We start from the raw sequence: 20,178 nt of genomic DNA on the forward strand, positions 1-20,178 counted from the left end.
CAGTCTGGCCCTAATTCTCATACAATGTCCCTAGTTCTGGAATCTCTAACCAGTGGAAATAGTTTATCTTTATCTACCCTGTCTTTTCCTCTTTGTATCAGATCATTCCTTAACCTTCTAATTTCTAGAGAAAATAGGCCTCTTTTGCATAATCTCTCCTCATAAATTAATCCCTGATGTCCAGGTATCATTCTTGTAAACCTACACTGTACTCCCTCCAAGACCAGTCCATCCTCACTAAGGTGTGGGACCTAGATTTGCTCACTGTACTCCAAATGGGGTCTAACCAGGATTTTGTATAATTGCAGCATAACTTCTGCATCCTTGTACTCCAGTTCTCTAGATATAAAGGCAGGCATTCCATTAACTGCCTTGATTATTTTCTGCACCTGTCATTTATGCTCCTGAACCCTCAAGTCTCTTTGGACATCCATTGTATGTAACTTCTTACCACCTAGAGAGTACTTCCCTTTATGTGTTCAAAATGGATAACCTCACAGTTACTTCCATTGAACTCCATCTGCCGCAGTTCTGCCCAGTCACTTAGCCCATCAATATCCCCTGTAGTTTTATGCTGTCACCTACACTGTATACAATGCTAACTCTCTCTGGTTAATAAACATAACTGCAATGATTCGACATGAATAGCAGGCAACTCCGTAGGGCATGGGTAAACAAATAGTAACCATTGCTCCACAGCTCGGAACATCCTCAGAATGACCGCGAAATAGTATTATAAGAAACGGCTAAAAATTCTCTGTTTTAAGAATCAGTAAACTCTCCACCATAATAGTGAGAGTTATTATTCATTATTATGTTTCATTATTATTTTATTTATTCATCAATAGCAGGGCCAGGATTTGTTTTCCCCATCACAGAATTGTTACCGTACAGAGGGAGGCCAGTTGTATCTGTACTGGCACCCTGAGTATTTTGCCTTAGTGCCAATTTTGTGCCGTGACCCTGCAAGTTGTTTCTATTTAAATAATCAACCAATGCCCTCCAGAATGCCCCGATAGAACCTTACTCCACCACACTTCCACATTGTTCAGCCTAAGATCAGACCATTGGCTGTGTGAAAAACGTGTTTTCTCAGTTGCTTGTTTTGTAAAGCACTTTGAAACTGCACTTTCTGGTTCTCCATCCATTGATGAGGGGGTACAGTTTATTCACTCTGTTCTAAACTTCTATCAAATCTCCCCTCAGCTTAATCCTCCTTAGGTCTCTCCAGGTTATAGTCCAACAGGTTTATTTGGAAGCACTAGCTTTCAGAGCGCTGCTCCTTCATCAGGTAGCTAGTGGGGCAGGGTCATAGGACACAGAATTTATAGTAAAAGATCAAAGTGTCATACAACTGATGGGATGTATTGAATAAACCTAGATTGCTGTTAAGTCTTTAATCACTTAGAATGGGGATGCAGGTTTTGATTTATTAGTATGTAAATGCCAGAACTTCTGTCAAGTTATATTCCTGAGATAACATTATTTAAAAAAGAGTGACATCTCAGCTTAGACAATGCATTAAAGGTGAGAGGTTAGAGTCTGTCAGTATTCAATCTTGAGACTGACTGGTTTGATTTCCAAACTAGGAATTTATAAAAAGTCATATAGACTGACAGCCCCAACCTCTCCCATCTACAGACAGAGGTGTACTTTCTCTTCCCTGGAACCATTCTTGTAAGCTCCTCTACATTCTTTCCAATGCGTTCACTTCCTTCCTAAGGTGTGGGCTTAGCACTGTCCACTATATTCCAGCTGACGTCTAGCCTGTCTCCGATGGAGCTCAGTTGGCTGGATGGCTGGTCAGTGGTATTAATAGCATGGGTTCAACTGCTGGACTGGCTGAGGTTATCATGAAGGTTCTTGTTTCCAGGGTGGCACGGTGGCTCAGTGGTTGGTACTGCGGCCTCACAGGGACCTAGGTTCAATTCCACACTTGGCCAGTGTGTGGAGTTGGCACATTCACCCTGTAACTCTGCACATCCCCTTTGATTGCTCCAGTTTCCTCCCACAGTCCAAAGATGTGCAGGTTAGGTGAATTAGTTGTGCTAAATTAGTGGACTTGGTGGATTGGCCATACAAAATTGCCCACAGTGTCCATGAATGTGCAGGCTAGGCCGGTTAGTCGTGTAAATTACTGGGATGGATCCAGCTGGTATGCTGTTCAGAATGTCAGTGTGGACTCGATGGGCCGAATGGTCTGCTTTTATTCTGTAGGGATTCTATGATTCTCTCCTTGTCTGAGGTATGGTGACTCTCAGGTTGTCTCTCTGTAATGAGGGGGTGGGACAGTGGCAGCTTTGCTTTTATTTCTATAAGTTCAACATAACCCCCCGTTCCCCTACATATGAAGCCAAGAATACTTTATGTTCTATTAACAATTCTCTCTAACTGTCCTGTCACCTATCATGACTTGCATCCATATATACCCAGATGGTCCTACTCCTGCACACCCCTTAGAATAGATAACCTTATTTTGTGACGTCTCTTCATGTTCATTATTCCATCGTACAGCACCTCACATTTCTCTGTATCGACCCTCATCTGCCACCTCTCTGCCCACTCCACCAATTTGTCTATGCCCTTTGGAATTTCTACATTGTCTTCCTCACAGTTCACAATTCTTCCCAGCTTTGTATAATCCTCAAATGTTGAAATTGTTCCCCTGCACAGCAAAATCTTGATTATTGTGGTTCGGTGGCTCAGTGGTTAGCACTGCTGCCTCATGGCGCCAAGGACCTGGTTTGATTCCAACCTTGGGCAGCTGTCTGTGTGGAGTTTGCACCTTCTACCTGTGTCTGTATGGTATCCTCCGGGTGCTCCGGTTTCCTCCCACAGCCCAAAGATGTGCAGGTGAAGTGGATTGGCCATACTAAATTGCCCATGGTGTTCAGGGATGTGTAGGTTAGTTGCATTAATCACTTCAACTTCAACTCCCCCTCCCACTCCACCAAGGACATGCAGGTCCTTGGACTCCTCCGTCGCCAGATCATGGCAACACAATGGCTGGAGGAAGAGCGCCTCATCTTCCGCCTAGGAACCCTCCAACCACAAGGGATGAACTCAGATTTCTCCAGTTTCCTCATTTCCCCTCCTCCCACCTTGTCTCAGTCAAATCCATCGAACTCAGCACCACCTTCCTAACCTGCAATCTTCTTCCTGACCTTTCCGCCCCCACCCCACTCCGGCCTATCACCCTCACCTTGACCTCCTTGCACCTATCGCATTTCCAACGCCCCTCCCCCAAGTCCCTCCTCCCTACCTTTTATCTTAGCCTGCTGAACACACCCTCCTCATTCCTGAAGAAGGGCTCATGCCCGAAACGTCAATTCTCCTGCTCCTTGGATGCTGCCTGACCTGCTGCGCTTTTCCAGCAACACATTTTCAGCTCTGATCTCCAGCATTTGCGGTCCTCACTTTCACCTCAGCCTGAGAAATATCCCATAACCAATTTCATATCCATGTTGCATGTTCAGTTGAAGAATTCCCACTGTTGTGTGGCTCTAGATTTGAATGTCTTTTGGAAATCTTGCTTGGGCCATTTCTGTCAATCACGTTGCTGTGGACTGGAGTCACATATCAGTCAAGTCACATGAGAATAGCAGAGTTCCTTCTCTGAAGGATATCAGTAGATGGGTTTTTATGCAAATTGACAATGGCTTCAGAGTCCCAATTGCTGAGACTAGCTTTTAATTCTACACTTTATGAACTGAATTTAAATTCCACCAGCAGCCATGGTGGGATTTGAACCTCCGCTTCCCCCCCCCACCAAGCCTTAGTTTAGGCCTCTGGATTACTAGTCCATTGAAAGTGAAAGCCATCATAGCCTCAATGTCTCAGGAGAGGGGGGGGTGGGGGAGGGAGAGAGAGAGAGAGAGAGAGAGAGAGAGAGAGAGAGAGAGAAGGGACTGGTGGTGGTTTAACCTGAGGGCCACCATGCCTCAGGGTGAGGGGAGAAGTTGAGGAGAGTCCTTCATGTTAACCTCAGCCGGTGTAGGAATTGAACCCACACTATTGGCAACACTCTGTATCAGAGACCAGCCAACTGAGGTAACCGACCCTAAGTCTGCTGTGTTACTATCACCACACACTAAGAGCCATTGTGTTATAGATTTTTGCATTAAGCACTACTGTCAGTATATTTGAACAATTTGATCACTGATTCTGTTTTTTTACAGAGTATTTACAATGACGGCCTTTGGTCAGTTGGCCATCCTGGGCTGTACGTGGATGTTTGGCGGGTTTTATATCCAGAATGCAACCGTTCCGATGATGTACATCTTCACCATATTAAACAGCTTCCAGGGCATGTACATCTTTATCATGCACTGCCTGATGTATAAGAAGGTTAGCACTCCTTCCTTTTGTTCATGTCTTCTTCCTCAGACACTCTGGTTTCATCTGTATCCATGAGTTTTCTTGAAGAAACTGGCTTTTCCCAGGATACATTTCATTGTCCCTCTTCACTTTGGGAACACTGTGTTCAATTCTGGTCCCCCTGCTATAGGAAGGATGTTGCTAAACTTGAAAGGGCTCAGAAAAGATTTACAAGCATGTTGCCAGAATTGCAGGGTTTGAGTTAGATGAAGAGGCTCAATGGAGTCATAGAGTTCTACAGCACAGAGATAGGCCCTTTGGCCCAAACTAGTCCATGCCAACCAAAATGTCCATCCATGCTGACTTAATTTCCTTGCACATGGCCCATATCCTTCTAATCCTTTCCTATCTATGTATTTAGAGTCATAGAGATGTATAGAATGGAAACAGACCCTTCGGTCCAACCCGTCCATGCCGACCAGATATCCCAACCCAATCTAGTCTCACCTGCCAGCATCCGGCCCATATCCCTCCAAACACTTCCTATTCATATACCCATCCAAATGCCTCTTAAATGTTGCAATTGTACCAGCCTCCACCACATCCTCTGGCAACTTATTCCATACATGTACCACCCTCTGTGTGAAAACGTTGCCCCGTAGGTCTCTTTTATATCTTTCCCCTCTCACCCTAAACCTATGCTCTCTAGTTCTGAACTCCCCCACCCCAGGGAAAAGACTTTGCCTATTTACCCTATCCATGCCCCTCATAATTTTATAAACCTCTATAAGGTCGCCCTCAGCCTCTGACGCTCCAGGGAAAACAGCCCCAGCCTGTTCAGCCTCTCCCTATAGCTCAAATCCTCCAACCCTGGCAACATCCTTGTAAATCTTTTCTGAACCCTTTCAAGTTTCATGACATCTTTTCGATAGGAAGGAGACCAGAATTGCATGCAATTTTCCAACAGTGGCCTAACCAATGTCCTGTACAGCCACAACATGACCTCCCAACTCCTGTACTCAATACTCTGACCAATAAAGGAAAGCATACCAAATGCCTTCTTCACTATCCTATCTACCTGCAACTCCACTTTCAAGGAGCTATGAACCTGCACTCCAAGGCCTCTTTGTTCAGCAACAGTCCCTAGGACCTTCCCATTAAGTGTATAAGTCCTTCTAAGATTTGCTTTCCCAAAATGCAGCACCTCTCATTTATCTGAATTAAACTCCATCTGCCACTTCAGAGCCCATTGGACCATTGATCAAGATCCTGTTGTAATCTGAGGTAACCCTCTTCACTGTCCACTACACCTCCAATTTTGGTGTCATCTGCAACTTACTAACTGTACCTCTTACGTTCGCATCCAAATCATTTCTATAAATGACAAAAAGTAGAGGACCCAGCACCGATCCTTGTGGCACTCCACTGGTCACAGGCCTCCAGTCTGAAAAACAACCCACTACCACCCTCTGTCTTCTACCATTGAGCCAGTTCTGAATCCAAATGGCTAGTTCTCCCTGTATTCCATGAGATCGAACCTTGCTCATCAGTCTCCCATGGGGAACCTTGTTGAACGCCTTACTGAAGTCCATATAGATCACATCTATCGCTTTGCCCTCATCAATCCTCTTTGTTACTTTCTCAAAAAACTCAATCAAGTTTGTGAGACATGATTTCCCACGCACAACGCCATGTTGACTATCCCTAATCAGTCCTTGCCTTTCCAAATACATGCACATCCTGTCCGTCAGGATTGCCCACCACCGATGCCAGGCTCACTGGTCTATAGTTCCCTGGCTTGTCTTTACCACCCTTCTTAAATAGTTGCACCACGTTTGCCAAACTCCAGTCTTCTGGCACCTCACCTGTGACTATTGATGATACAAATATCTCAGCAAGAGGCCCAGCAATCACTTCTCTAGCTTCCCACAGAGTTCTAGGGCACACCTGATCAGGTCTTGGGGATTTATCCACCTTTACCCGTTTCAGGACATCCAGCACTTCCTCCTCTGTAATATGGACATTTTGCAAGATGTCACCATCTATTTCCCTACAGTCTATATCTTCCATATCCTTTTCCACAGTAAATACTGATGCAAAATACTCATTTAGTATCTCCCCCATTTTCTGTGGTTCCACACAATGGCCGCCTTGCTGATTTTTGAGGGATACTGGATTAGTGGTGCTGGAAGAGCACAGCAGTTCAGGCAGCATCCAACGAGCAGCGAAATCAACGTTTCGAGCAAAAGCCCTTGCCCGAAACGTTGATTTCGCTGCTCGTTGGATGCTGCCTGAATTGCTGTGCTCTTCCAGCACCACTAATCCAGTATTTGATTATCAGCATCTGCAGTCATTGTTTTTACCTTGTTGATTTTTGAGGGACCCTATTCTCTCCCTAGTTACCCTTTTGTTCTTAATATATTTGTAAAAACCTTTTGGATTCTCTCTAATTCTATTTGCCAAAGCTATCTCATGTCCCCTTTCTGCCCTCCTGATTTCCCTCTTAAGTATACTCCTATTTCCTTTATACTCTTCTAAGGATTCACTCCATCTATCCTGTCTATACCTTACATATGCTTCCTTCTTTTTCTTAACCAAATCCTCAATTTCTTTAGTCATCCAGCATTCCTATACCTACCAGCCTTCCCTTTCACCTTGACAGGAATATACTTTCTCTGGATTCTCGTTATTTCATTTCTGAAGGCTTCCCATTTTCCAGCCGTCCCTTTACCTGCGAACATCTGCTCCCAATCACCTTTTGAAAGTTCTTGCCTAATACCGTCAAAATTTGCCTTTCTCCAGTTTAGAACTTCAACTTTTCGATCTGGTCTATCTTTTTCCATCATTATTTTAAATCTAATAGAATTATGGTCGCTGGCTCCAAACTGCTCCCCCATTTCTCTACTAGGTATATTCACATACTGAATCAGAAAATTGTCTTGTACACACTTAATAATTCCTCTCCATCTAAACTCTTAACACAATGACAGTCCCAGTCTATGTTTGGAAAGTTAAAATCCCCTACCATAACCACCCTATTATTCTTACAGATGGCTGAGATCTCCTTATAAGTTTGTTTCTCAAATTTCCCTCTGACTATTAGGGGGTCTATAATACAATCCCAATAAAGTTATCCAAATGCCTTTTAAATGTTGTTAATGTACCCGCCTCAACCATTTCTTCAGGCAGCTCATTCCACATGCGTACCACCCTCTGTGTAAAAACAGTGCCCCTCAGGTTTCCTTTTATTCTTTCCCCTCTAACCTTAAACTGATATCCTCTAGTCCTCGATTCCCCAACCCTGGGGAAAAGACTGCGTGCATTCACCCTATCCATGCCTCTCATGATCTTGTGCATGCCTATGTGGTTTCCCCGCACCCCCCCCCCCCCCCCCCCCCCCCACCTCAGTCTCCTAAAGAAAAATGTCCTAGCTTGTCCAACCATTCCGTGTAATTCAGACCATTGAGTCCAGGCAACATCCTTGTAAGTTTTTTCTGTACTCATTCCAGTTTAATGACATTCTTCCTGTAACAAGCTGACCAAAACTGAACACAGTACTCCAAGTGTGGCCTCACCAATGTCCTGTATAACTGTAACATACCTTCTTAACATCTAAACTCAATGCCCTGATTGATGAAGGCCAGTGTGCCAAAAGCCTCCTTCACTGCCCTGTCTACCTGGGACTACTTTCAGAGAACTGTGCACCTGAACTCCAAGGTCCTTCTATTCCACTACACTCCTTAAGGCCCTACATTCACCATGAAACTTTCCAAAATGCAACACCTCATACTTATCTATCTTAAACTCCATTTGCCATTTCGCTGCCCACTTCCCCAACTGATCAAGGTCCTGCTGCAATTTCTGATAACCTTCCTCACTGTCCACGATGCCGCCTATTTTAGTCAAAGATTTAAAAGGGACCTAAGGGGCAACTTTTTCACACAGAGGGTGGTACGTGTATGTAATGAGCTGCCAGAGGAAGTGGTGGAAGCTGGTACAATTACAACATTTAAAAGGCATCTGGATGGGTATATGAATAGGAAGGGTTTAGGGGGATATGGGCCAAGTGCTGGTAAATGGGACTAGATTAATTTAGGATATCTGGGCAGCAAGGACGCGTTAAACTGAAGGGTCTGTTTCTGTATGACTATGATTTCTGAAACTTGACAATAACCTTTGAGGTTTTCAGTCACAGCATCATAGAGATGTACAGCATGGAAACTGACCTTTGGTCCAATGCGTCCATTCTGGCCAGACATCCTAAATTAATCTAGTCCCATTTACCAGCATTTAACCCATATCCCTCGAAATCCTTCCTATTCATATACCCATCCAGATGCCTTTTAACTGTTGTATCGGCCTCCAGCACTGCCTAAAATCCAATAATGAATTTTGGAGAAATATAATTACGCAGAGAGTGATGAAAATGGGGGATTCATTAACCTTTAAAGCAATGACATGAGGTGAATAAGACAGATGCACGCAATGAGAAGCTGAATAAATGCTTGTGGCTGAACAGGATTAGACCAAATATGTTCATGTGGAGTGGAAACACTGGTGTGGCTGGGATGGGTTATCTCTCTGCTATGCTCAATAAATCTGCGTTTTATTTACATTGTTCACTCATATACTGAAACAAATCTGAAACAAGCACAGAGAATGCTGGAGAAACTCGGCAGGTCTGGCAATATCTGTGGAGAGAGAGAAATAGTTTTGAGTTCTTTAGAAATGGACTCGAAATGTGAACTCTGCTTTGTCTCTCTACAAATGCTGCCAGACCTGCTGAGTTTCTCTGGCATTCTCTGTCGGTTTTTAGATTGCGTTGTAAATGTCCTTTGTCTTGGGGAACGATGGTGTAATGGTGATGTCCCGAGACCGATACTCCTATAGCCTAAGCTAATGTGTTGGGAATGTGATGTCAAGTCAGCCGTTGGAATTTAAATCCAATTTATCCATCTGGACATTGAAGCTTAGCTGTCAACTGTCATTAAAAACCTATCTCATGACTTATAGCAACACTGTTGACTTTTAAACGTGCTCTGAAATGGAAAAGCAAAACAGCCTTGTTAGTGATCCCTAAGTCCCATGAATGTAAGAACTGGGAGCAGGAGTAGGCCATCTGTCCCCTTGAGCCTGCTCTGCCATTCAATAAGATCATGGCTGATCCTTACATGGACTTAGCTGCCTTTTCACCATAACCCTTAATTCCTTTACTGTTCAAACATCTACTTGTCTTCCCTTAAAAATATTCAACGTGGTAGGCTCAACTGCTTCACTGAGCAGGGGACTTCCACTGATTCACAACCCTCTGGGTGAAGAAGTTCCTCATCTGCTCCCCCTTATTTGGAGATGATGCCCCTCGTTCTAGTTTCATCCAGTCATGGAAACAACTTCCCTGCTTCTATCTTATCTATTCCCTTTGTAATTTTATATGTTTCTAAAAGATCCCCACACATTCTTCAAAATTCAAATGATTATAGTCCCAGTCTACACAATCTCTCCTCATGAACCAATCTTCTCAACTGAGAGAATGAAGGAATTGGAAATTGGTCTAAATTTAATTTCTTGTCAGTATTGAGCTATTATGAGGACTGAAGGCAAGTAGTCACCTTCAGACAATGGGCAGGTATGTCCAGCAGAGAGCACTAGATCAGAACGAGAGCAGAATCCCCTTTGAATGCCTCTCCATTGACGAACACTAAGATCAGATAACTCAACTCAAACTGACAGACAGAAGTGGAACCTCCTCAGCACATCTATGTCCCATTGAGCCTGCTCCGCCATTCAATAAGATCATGGCTGTTCCTTTCATGGACTCAGCTCCACTTAGCCGCCTCGTTGAGAACCTGCAAAGGAACTACATTAAAATGGAAATCACATCTAGAGTAATCAATCCCAGCGATAAATCGAATGACAAGAAATGAACATAGAACAAGTCCATCTACTTATTGTACAAATCTCAAATCGTGTTTGTCTTTGCTTTTTATAGGTGAGAGACATGTACATTCGGTGCTTTAGGAAGTGTTTGGGGAGATCATACATATGGACACCCCTTTCCAACTCCAGCTTAAGGACATCCAACCAGGTAAGATACAAATATAAACACAACTCTTGATCAGTCAGGAGAATTAAGAGTTCCAGGGGAAGGGCAGGCACGTGGACAAGAGAAACGTCCCGATCCTATTGAATAGCGGAGCAGGCTCAAAGGGCTAAACGGACTATTCCTGTGTCTATTTCTTATGTTCAAACTCTTCCGTCAAGTTATGGATAGGAAAGGTTTAGAGGGATATGGACCAAACGCAGACAAATGGGACTAGTTCAGTTTAGGAAACCTGGTCAGCATGAACGAGTCAGGCAGTAGGGTCTGTTTCCATGCTGTATGACCCTATGACTCAATAAATCCTTGTCACTGACTAATATCTATGAAACCATAGACTAGAACTTGTGTGAAACATTAGGATGGCCTGCTTTTACATTTCAATAAATACAGCCATCATTTCCATGTAACTGATCCAAGATTGGAATCAAACACTGCCACATCATTCTTGGCAGCAGGATCTCAGCCTCGCAACAAAATCACACATTACTCAAAGAAAGACATTAGAATTTCACAGTTACATTCATTCAATGCTTCTATTTTGGTGTCAACCATGACTCTGTTCATAGCACTCAATGCTAGAAGAAGGTGGCACAGTTTAAAGACAATGGGGTCTTCTGTTTAACAGGAAGAGAGAGTCACAGAGATGTACAGCACAGAAACATTCCAACCCCTCCATTCTAACCAGATATCATAAATTAATCTAGTCCCATTTGCCAGCATTTGGCCCATATCCCTCTAAACCTTTCCTTTTCATATACCCATCAAGACTCCTCTTAAATGTTGTAATTGTACCAGCCACTGCCACTTCCTCTGGCAGCTCATTCCATACACATACCATCCTCTGATTGAAAAAGTCACCCCTTGGATCCCATTTAAATCTTTCCCCTCTCACCTTAAACCTATGCCCTCTAGTTCTGGAGTCCCCTACACTGGGAAAAAGACCATGGCTATTCACCCAATCCATGCCCCTCATGATTTTATAAGGTCACTCCTCAGCCTCCAACGCTCCAGGGAAAACAGTCCCAACCTATCCAATCTCTCCCTGTAGCTCAAATCCTCTAACTCTGGCAACATCCTTGTAACTATTTTCTGCACCCTTTCAAGTTTCACAACATCCTTCCAAAAGCAGGGAGACAAGAATTGAACACAGTATTCCAAAAGTGGCCGAACCAATGTCCTGTATAGCCGCAACATGACATCCTATACTCAGTGCACTGACCGATAAAGACAAGCGTATCTAATGCCTTCTTCACCACTCTATCTACCTGAGACTCCACTTTCAAAGAACCATGAACCCACACTCCAAGGTCTCTTTGTTCAACAACACTCCCCAGCACCTTACTATCAAGTTGAGGAATATAATATTGGTGACCAGGGAAGACATCCCTTCTCTTCTTTGAATAGTGCACACAGAGTCACTTACACTCACCTGAGAGCGCAGGTGAGATTTGGTTCAAAATTCACCCAAACGGTGACACCTCAGACAGTTCAGCACTCCCACAGTACTGCACTGGGAAACATCAGTTTAGCTTTCAGTGCACTCGTCTCAGAAGGCTGGGTTTAAAAATCTGACTTTCTGACTCAGAAACAATGGTGAGTATCACTGAGGCACAGACAACACTTCGAACCACTTTGGAGAGATTTTTGTTTGTATTAAAAACAGGCATCATCTCAAGAACTTGCTTTGTCTCACTCACTGTTTGTCTCTTCCCTTTTGTAGGGACAGAGAAGCGTCCAGGAGACAGAATCGACATCCGGTGCAGTTCAGTGACGTAGTTGTGAACTTGTTGGACTGTAACTTCTTGCTGTACCATGTGGCTTCAGGTTTTACCACTTGCTGCCATACAGTCATCAAGCCCCAGGCATCTTGGTTTGTAACAGACCAGGGCTACACAGGAACACTTTCTCTCTCTATTGTAATTGGGTACTGCTCATTCTCAAACACTGGGAAGTCCCAAAGATGGGTAACAATTTGGGGAATATAACATGGGACTAGCTGCCAATAGGCATTCTCCCTGGTTTATCTAGGTTAACACTTGTTGCTCATCCAATATCTACAAACAAATTTAGTTCATTGTTGCTTTAGGGACCTTGTGGTATCCAAATGGGTTACTGTGTTTCCTTCACTCTGTTGGTGACTGCACTTTGAAAAGTACTTTATTAGCTGCAAAGCATTCTGGGGCACCATTAGATTATCAAATGCAACTTCTTTCTTTAAATGAAGTTTAAAAATTGTCAACACCTGTACTACATTAGAATCTGTAACATATAGCTCTGATTTGCCTCTTTTTTAAATGATATTTTCACAGTGGAGATGCTAGTTTTGGAGATCTGTAGGCACAGAAGGGATATGAACATAAAGAATCTAAGTGGTGCATTTATCTCCCCAGGTTAAAGTCTATCATTCTGTTGCTGTTAATTCAGATTCCCAGGAGGTAATGGTGTTTTAGACAGAACCGACATTAAAGGACACATAATTCTCACATATGACCACTGATTACCCTCAGTCCAGACAGCGTGATTTCAAATCCTACCATGGCATGTTTGAGAACTTGAATTGGGTTTAATCCAAAAAAAGGGAATAACCACAAACATACCACAAATTTATGTAAATTGTCATAAAAACCTCAACTAGTCCATTGAAGGCTTCCTCCTCGAATCCTATCTGTACATGAATTCAGAAAATTAACAGTGGGCTGCCCACTCCCATTCTCTCAGATCAACTGAATGTGGGCACTGGATGTGTCAGCTTCCTAAAGGTGTTCAGATCTGAGGGTAAACAGCTCCTTATTCCATCACTTGCTCAGAAATCTTGACACCATCCGGGACAAAACATCTTGCTCGCTCAGCACTCCATCCACCATTGCCAATAGTCACTCCCTCCACAACTGACGCTCAGTAGTAGCAGTGTGTACCAGCTGAAGGACGCACTGCAGCAATTCACCTTTGACAGCTTCTAAGTCCCACTGCAACTTCCACCTGGACAGACAAGGGCACCGGCACATGGAACCCCCTTGCAAGTTCCACTCCAAGACACTCACCATCCTGACTTGGAAATGTCTCACCAGTCCTTCACTGTCACGGGATCAAAATCCTGGAATTCACTCCCTGATTGCATTCAGAGTTGACCTACAGCACGTGGACTGCAGAGGTTCAAGAAGGCACCACTTTGTTGAGGATAACTAAAGTTAGGCAAACACGCTGGCCCAGCCAGTGATGCCGACACTCAAGGAACAGATGTATAGAGAAAAGCTCATGTGGACTGCAAGTGCTATAGGAACAAATACTCCCCCATAATTCACCCAAACAGTCATAGTAAGCTGAAAGAGGAGAAGAACGTGTGTGGGCTATTTACCTCTCAAACCTGATGCGTCATTAAGTTTAATCTTGATGAGTGGCAGTCCAACTCCATTTACCCACATGGGTTCCGTAACACTTACAGAAAGACTTCTCCTTTAGTCATGAAACTAAAGAGTGTCTTATAGCGAGTGCCTGAACCTTTCTTCAAGTAACAGTCACATTTCTAACATTTGTATTCAAACTGTGTGACGAGAATTGGGAATCTGACCAGACCATGGCCTGAGCTGATGTAACTCTCTCCAGAAATGAGAATTGCTTCAGAGATGTCTGCTGACCTTTACATGGAGGACACAATGCTTAAAGAGGACCAAAAAGAGACAATGAAAGGGAGGGATAGCAGGGTGGAGTCGTCTAAGTGAATCATTGCTTGAAGCTGCTTGAATCATTTATCGGTTAACATCTGAAAATAGTAAAGTGATGGATAGTTTGGCACCGAGACTAAGAAAGGGAGGGACGAGAATGATGGCAGGCAGAACAAATTTGAAAGCATGGAAAATATCAGTGACAATTCAAAATGCTTAAAAAGTACTTTTGTCTATCAGCAATGCAGGGAAATCTAAAAGAAAATTTGATTGTGTAAATATGAAAGAATCTGGTACTCGTCAAGTAAGATTAAATATTGCTCAGAATGTATATTTGTATGATAGAAAATCTCTATTAAGATATTAACAGTTATTTCACTGAAATGCTGATAAAACTGTGCCTCTAGAATGTAATAAATATAGATTTCAATCTAAATTTTGTGTAATTGTTCTATAACACACAAATTATCAACAATTTCATCACATTGCAGAATTGTATAACACACTGATATATTGCACAAGCAGCTAATATTCAATGATATTAGAATTTAATATCATGAGTTCCCTGTTTTATATTCATATATTGAATATTCTGGATTAGTGGTGCTGGAAGAGCACAGCAGTTCAGGCAGCATCCAAGAAGCTTCGAAATCGACGTTTCGGGCAAAAGCCCTTCATCAGGAATAAAGCAATATTAAAGGCAGTGAGCCTGAAGCATGGAGAGATAAGCTAGAGGAGGGTGGGGGTGGGGAGAAAGTAGCATAGAGTACAATGGGTGAGTGGGGGAGGGGATGAAGGTGATAGGTCAAGGAGGAGAGGGTGGAGTGGATAGGTGGAAAAGGAGATTGGCAGGTAGGACAAGGCCGGACAAGTCATGGGGACAGTGCTGAGCTGGAAGTTTGGAACGAGGGTGAGGTGGGGGAAGGGGAAATGAGGAAACTGTTGAAGTCCACATTGCTGCCCTGGGGTTGAAGTGTCCTGAGGCGGAAGATGAGGCGTTCTTCCTCCAGGTGTCGGGCGGTGAGGGAGCGGCGGTGAAGGAGGCCCAGGACCTCCATGTCCTCGGCAGAGTGGGAGGGGGAGTTGAAATGTTGGGCCACGGGGCGGTGTGGTTGCTTGGTGCGGGTGTCCCGGAGATGTTCCCTAAAGCGCTCTGCTAGGAGGCGCCCAGTCTCCCCAATGTAGAGGAGATTGCATCGGGGAGCAATCGATACAATAAATGATATTAGTGAATGTGCAGGTAAAGCTTTGATGGATGTGGAAGGCTCCTTTAGGGCCTTGGATAGGGGTGAGGGAGGAGGTGTGGGCGCAGGTTTTACAGTTCCTGCGGTGGCAGAGGAAAGTGCCAGGACGGGAGGGTGGGTTGTAGGGGAGGGCGTGGACCTGACCAGGTAGTCACGGAGGGAATGGTCTTTGCGGAAGGCGGAAAGGGGTGGGGAGGGAAATATACATATTCATTCAATTATCAAACATATGTTACCAGATATTAAATGATAATTTATCAATATCATGCAATAATATGTTACTTTTTAGATGTACATACACGTCGTTCTGCTATAATGCACAATTCGTGAATGTGAATTCTCTATAACACAATTGATGAATTGGGGCACTGTTACTGTCGCCTAAACTTCTAAAGTATGTATCAGTTACAACACAATTCTGGCCCCATTGGCTTCAATGGTGCTACTATTATGCTATTTTCTTATAACATGGGATTGCAAGAGAACGGAATGACCGTGTTATAACAGAAATGACTGTATAGAGGTTGTATCACCAATTCAACTCTTAGTTTGCAAGCAAGAGCCAACTGTGGCCCAGATTTCACTGTCAAAGCAGCAGTAGTGTCAACAAAATGTGCCAAAAACATCTCTTTGATCTGAATTCCTCCTTTTCGTTGTGCTCATTTGAAAGTGGTGTCAGATTAGACACCCAGCCACATTGAAGAATTCTCATAGACAGCAAACCAGTTGGTAAAAAGCTGGATGTTTTTAAAGTTTCACTTTTGGTCAGAACTTTACACAGTGAACATTTGGCCAAAATTGTGGTTGAAGTTAGAAACTGAACTATCGTTCTCAAAAACAAAGCAAGTTTTTTTATCATAATAGAGAAGTTGACATTCCACAATGTATAAAACTAGTTTTGCAGGGGGCCAGTGAGGCTTCTTTTTAAACATAGAACACAGAACTGTACAGTATAGTACAGGCTCTTCGGCCCACGATGTTGTGCTGACCTTACCACCCTCTGTGCAGAAGTAGTTTGATTTGACATCATTTATTGTTGCCACATGTCCCTTAGTACAGTGAAAACTTTTGATTTGCAAGCAATTCAAGCAGATCATACCGTACAAGGACACACAGATCACAGGGTGCTTAGACAGAACAAGACACACAAGGTTACAGCTGTACAGGTGTGCAAAATCAAGATTAATGTTAGATTTGAAATTACGTCCATTCAGCAGGGAAGAAGCTGTTCTTGAACCTGTTGCTGCATGAGTTTAAGCTTCTGTATCTTCTCCCTGACAGAAGAGGTTGGAAGAGTGTTTCTAGGTTGGGAGGGGTCTTTGGTAATGTTGGCAGCCTTTCCATGGCAACGAGAAGTCTAGATGGAGTCCATGGATGGGAGGTTGGCCCTCGTGATGGTCTGGGCTGTGTACATAACTCTCTGTGGTTTCTTATGGTCCAGATCAGAGCAGTTGCTGCACCAAGCCATGATGGATCTGGACAGATGCTTTCTACGGTGCATCTGTGAAAGTTGGTGAGGATCCTTATGGACATGCCAAATTTCCTAAGCCTCCTGAGGAAGCAGAGGCATTGTAGGTGTCTTCTGGACTGTCACATTCTCCATTATCCCAGTACCAAAAGGAACACATGCAATGTGGCTCAACAACTACTGCCCAGTGGCTCTGACCTCCATCATCATGAAGAGAAGTTAGTCATGGACCACAGTGACTCTAGCCTCCCAGCCTGTCTTGATCCCCTACAACTTGCCTACTGGCAAAACAGGTTGTCAACAGACCTGATACTCTGCCAGCAATGGTCTTGAATTTTAAAGAAGGGAATGATGGTGACTTCCCTACTCCTAGATCAGCCAGCCTGGGTTCAAGTCCCACCTACTCCATATCTCCAGTCCATTAGAACTATTCCAGAGTCTATAGAATGCTGGAAAATGATCACCAATGCATCCATTATTTCTAGGGCCACTTCCTTAAGAACTCTGGGATGTAGATCATTGTGTCCTGGGGACCATTGGGGTTTTACTCCCATCAATTTCCCCAATACCATTTCCTGACTAATAAGGATTGCCTTCAGTTCCTCCTTCATGCTTGGCTCTGTGTCCTTGAGCATTTCCTGACAGTTATTTGTGCCCTCCTGAGTGAAGACAGACCCAAAGTATTTGGTCAACTGGTCGGCCATCGCTTTATTGTCCAAAATAAATTCACGTGACTCTGATTACCAGGAACCTACATTTGTCTTCACCAGTCTTTTGCACTTCACATAATGCGAGAAGCTTCTGCAGTCAGTTTTTATGTTTCCCACAAGTAATCTATTTTCCCTTTCCTAATTAAATCCTTTGGCCTCCTCTGCTGAATATTAATTTTCTCCCCATACTCAGGGGCTTGTTCTGGGTAATTTATGTGCCTGCTCTTTGGCTTTAACACTATCCCTGATTTCCCTTGCTAACCATGGTTGAGCTACCTTCTCTGTTTTACCCTTACACCAAACAGAGATGGACAATTGTTGAAGTTCATCCATGTGTTCTTTCAATGTCTGCCTTTGCCAATCCACCATCAACCCCTTAAGTATCCTTGGCTCGCTTATCCTAGCCAATGCATGTCTCATACCATCAAAGTCAGCTTTCTTTAAGCTCAGGACTCTAGTCTCAGATTTAACTGTTCACTCTCCACCTTAGTGAAAAATTCTGCTGCATTATGGTCACTTTTCCCCAAAGGAGCTCTCACCCAAATGTTGCTAATTAATCCTCTCTCATTACACAATACCCAGTCTAGGATGGCCTGTTGTCTCGTTGACTCCTTGACATAAATTGGTCGTGTCAAGAGAGTGATGCACGAAAAGGACAGCAGGTCAGGCAGCATCCGAGGAGCAAGAGAATCGACGTTTTAGGCATAAGCCCTTCATCAGGAATGCAGGAGAATCAACATTTCGGGCATAAGCCCTTCATCAGGAAGGGTTTACGCCTGAAGCATCAACTCTCCTGCTCCTCAGATGCTGCCTGACCTGCTGTGCTTTTCCAGCACCACACTCTCGATGCTGATCTCCAGCATCTGCAGTCATCACCTTCTCCTCCATAAATTGGTCAATCAAACCATCCCTCATACATTCCAGGAAATCCTGCGCCTGTATTGCTCTCAGTTTGGTTTGCCCAATCAGTATGTGGATTGAAGTCACCCATAATAACTGCTACACTGTTACTGTACCCCTACTGCATCTCTCACTTCCTGTTTGACACAATCCCTAACCTTACAACTACAGTTTGGTAATCTGTACACAGCTCCCGTTAACATTGATTCCCCTTTGGTGTTCCGTAGTTCCACTGATACAGATTGCACATTGTCCAGGCTAACCTCCTTCCTGACCATTGTATTAATCTCCCTTTCCTTTCTGTTTATCTATCCTGAACATTGAACAGCCTGGATATTGAGTTCCCATCCTCTTGGTCACCCTGTTGTTGGGTTTCTGTGACCCCCAATTACAACAAGTGTCTGCGCAGTTAATTCATCCACTTTATTATAAATACTTCTCACATTGAGACACACAGCCTTCCAGCTCATTCTTTTTCGTCAATTATTGCCTTTTTAGAATTAGGATATATATAGAACACAGAACATTATAACACAGTACAGGCCCTTCAGCCCATAATGTTGCACCAACCTATGGAACCAATCTGAAGCCCATCAATCCTGCATTGTTCCACTTTCATCCATATGTCTATCCAATGACCATTTAAGTGCCCTTAAAGTTGGAGAGTCCACAACTGTTGCAGGAAGTGCGGTTCACACCCCTCCTACACTCTGAGTAAAGAAAATACCTCTGACATCTGTCCTCTATCTATCATTGGTGACCTTTAAGCGGCAATTGGATAGGTACATGGATAGGTGCTTAAGCTAGGATAAATGTTCGGCACAACATCGTGGGCCGAAGGGCCTGTTCTGTGCTGTACTGTTCTATGTTCTACCCCTCAATTTAAAGCTATGTCCCCTCGTGCTAGCCATCAGTATTCAAGGAAAAGGGCTCTCACTGTCCACCCTATCTAACCCTTTGAATATCTTAAGTGTCTCATTAAGTCACCTCTCAACCTTCTTCTCTCTCATGAAAACAGCCTCAAGTCCCTCAGCCTTTCCTCGTAAGACCTTCCCTCCATACCATCCAACATCCTAGTAAATCTCCTCTGAACCCTTTCCAAAGCTCCCACATCCTCCCTGTAATGCAGTGACCAGAACTGTACGCAATACTCCAAGTGCGGCCGCACCAGAGTTTGGTACAGCTGCAGCATAACCTCATGGCTCCGAAACTCAATTCCTCCACCAATAAAAGCTAACACACCATATGCCTTCTTAACAACCCTATAAACCTGGGTGGCAACTTTCAGGGATCTATATACACGTTCATCAATATCTCTCTGCTTATCCGCACTACCAAGAGTCTTACCATGAGCCGAGTACTCTGCATTCCTATTGCTCCTTCCAGAGTGAATCACCTCACACTTTTCCACATTAAACTCCATTTGCCACCTCTCAACCCAGCTCTGCAGCTTATCTATGTCCCTCTGTAACCTGCAACATCCTTCAGCATTATCCACAACTCCCACTGACTTTAGTGTATCTGCAAATTTACTAACCCATCCTTCTACACCCTCATCAAAGCCATTTTAAAAAATGACAAATAGCAGTGACCCAAAACAGATCTTTGCAGCACCCCACTAGTAACTGAACTCTAGGATGAACATTTCTCATCAATCATCACCCTTTGTCTTCTGATCCAAATCCCTAAATCACCCTCAATCCCATGCGTCCATATTTTCTGCAAGAATCTACCTTGGAGAACTTTATCAAATGCTTTACTGAAATCAATCACTTTA

General features: G+C 43.7%; 1 protein-coding gene across 1 annotated transcript in view; it reads left to right on the plus strand.

Moving 5' to 3' along the window:
- The window catches only part of LOC140467983 (adhesion G protein-coupled receptor E3-like), an 83,118-nt gene extending 68,603 nt beyond the window's left edge, over window positions 1-14,515 (plus strand). The window contains exons 14-16 of the mRNA XM_072564098.1: window positions 4,179-4,347; window positions 10,307-10,402; window positions 12,138-14,515. Coding sequence (XP_072420199.1) covers window positions 4,179-4,347; window positions 10,307-10,402; window positions 12,138-12,188 — 316 coding nt within the window. The 3' untranslated portion in view covers window positions 12,189-14,515. The remainder of the gene's footprint in view (window positions 1-4,178; window positions 4,348-10,306; window positions 10,403-12,137) is intronic.
- The last annotated feature ends 5,663 nt before the right edge of the window (window positions 14,516-20,178 follow it).

This window comes from Chiloscyllium punctatum, chromosome 46 (genome assembly GCF_047496795.1).
Source record: "Chiloscyllium punctatum isolate Juve2018m chromosome 46, sChiPun1.3, whole genome shotgun sequence".
Lineage (NCBI taxonomy): Eukaryota > Metazoa > Chordata > Chondrichthyes > Orectolobiformes > Hemiscylliidae > Chiloscyllium > Chiloscyllium punctatum.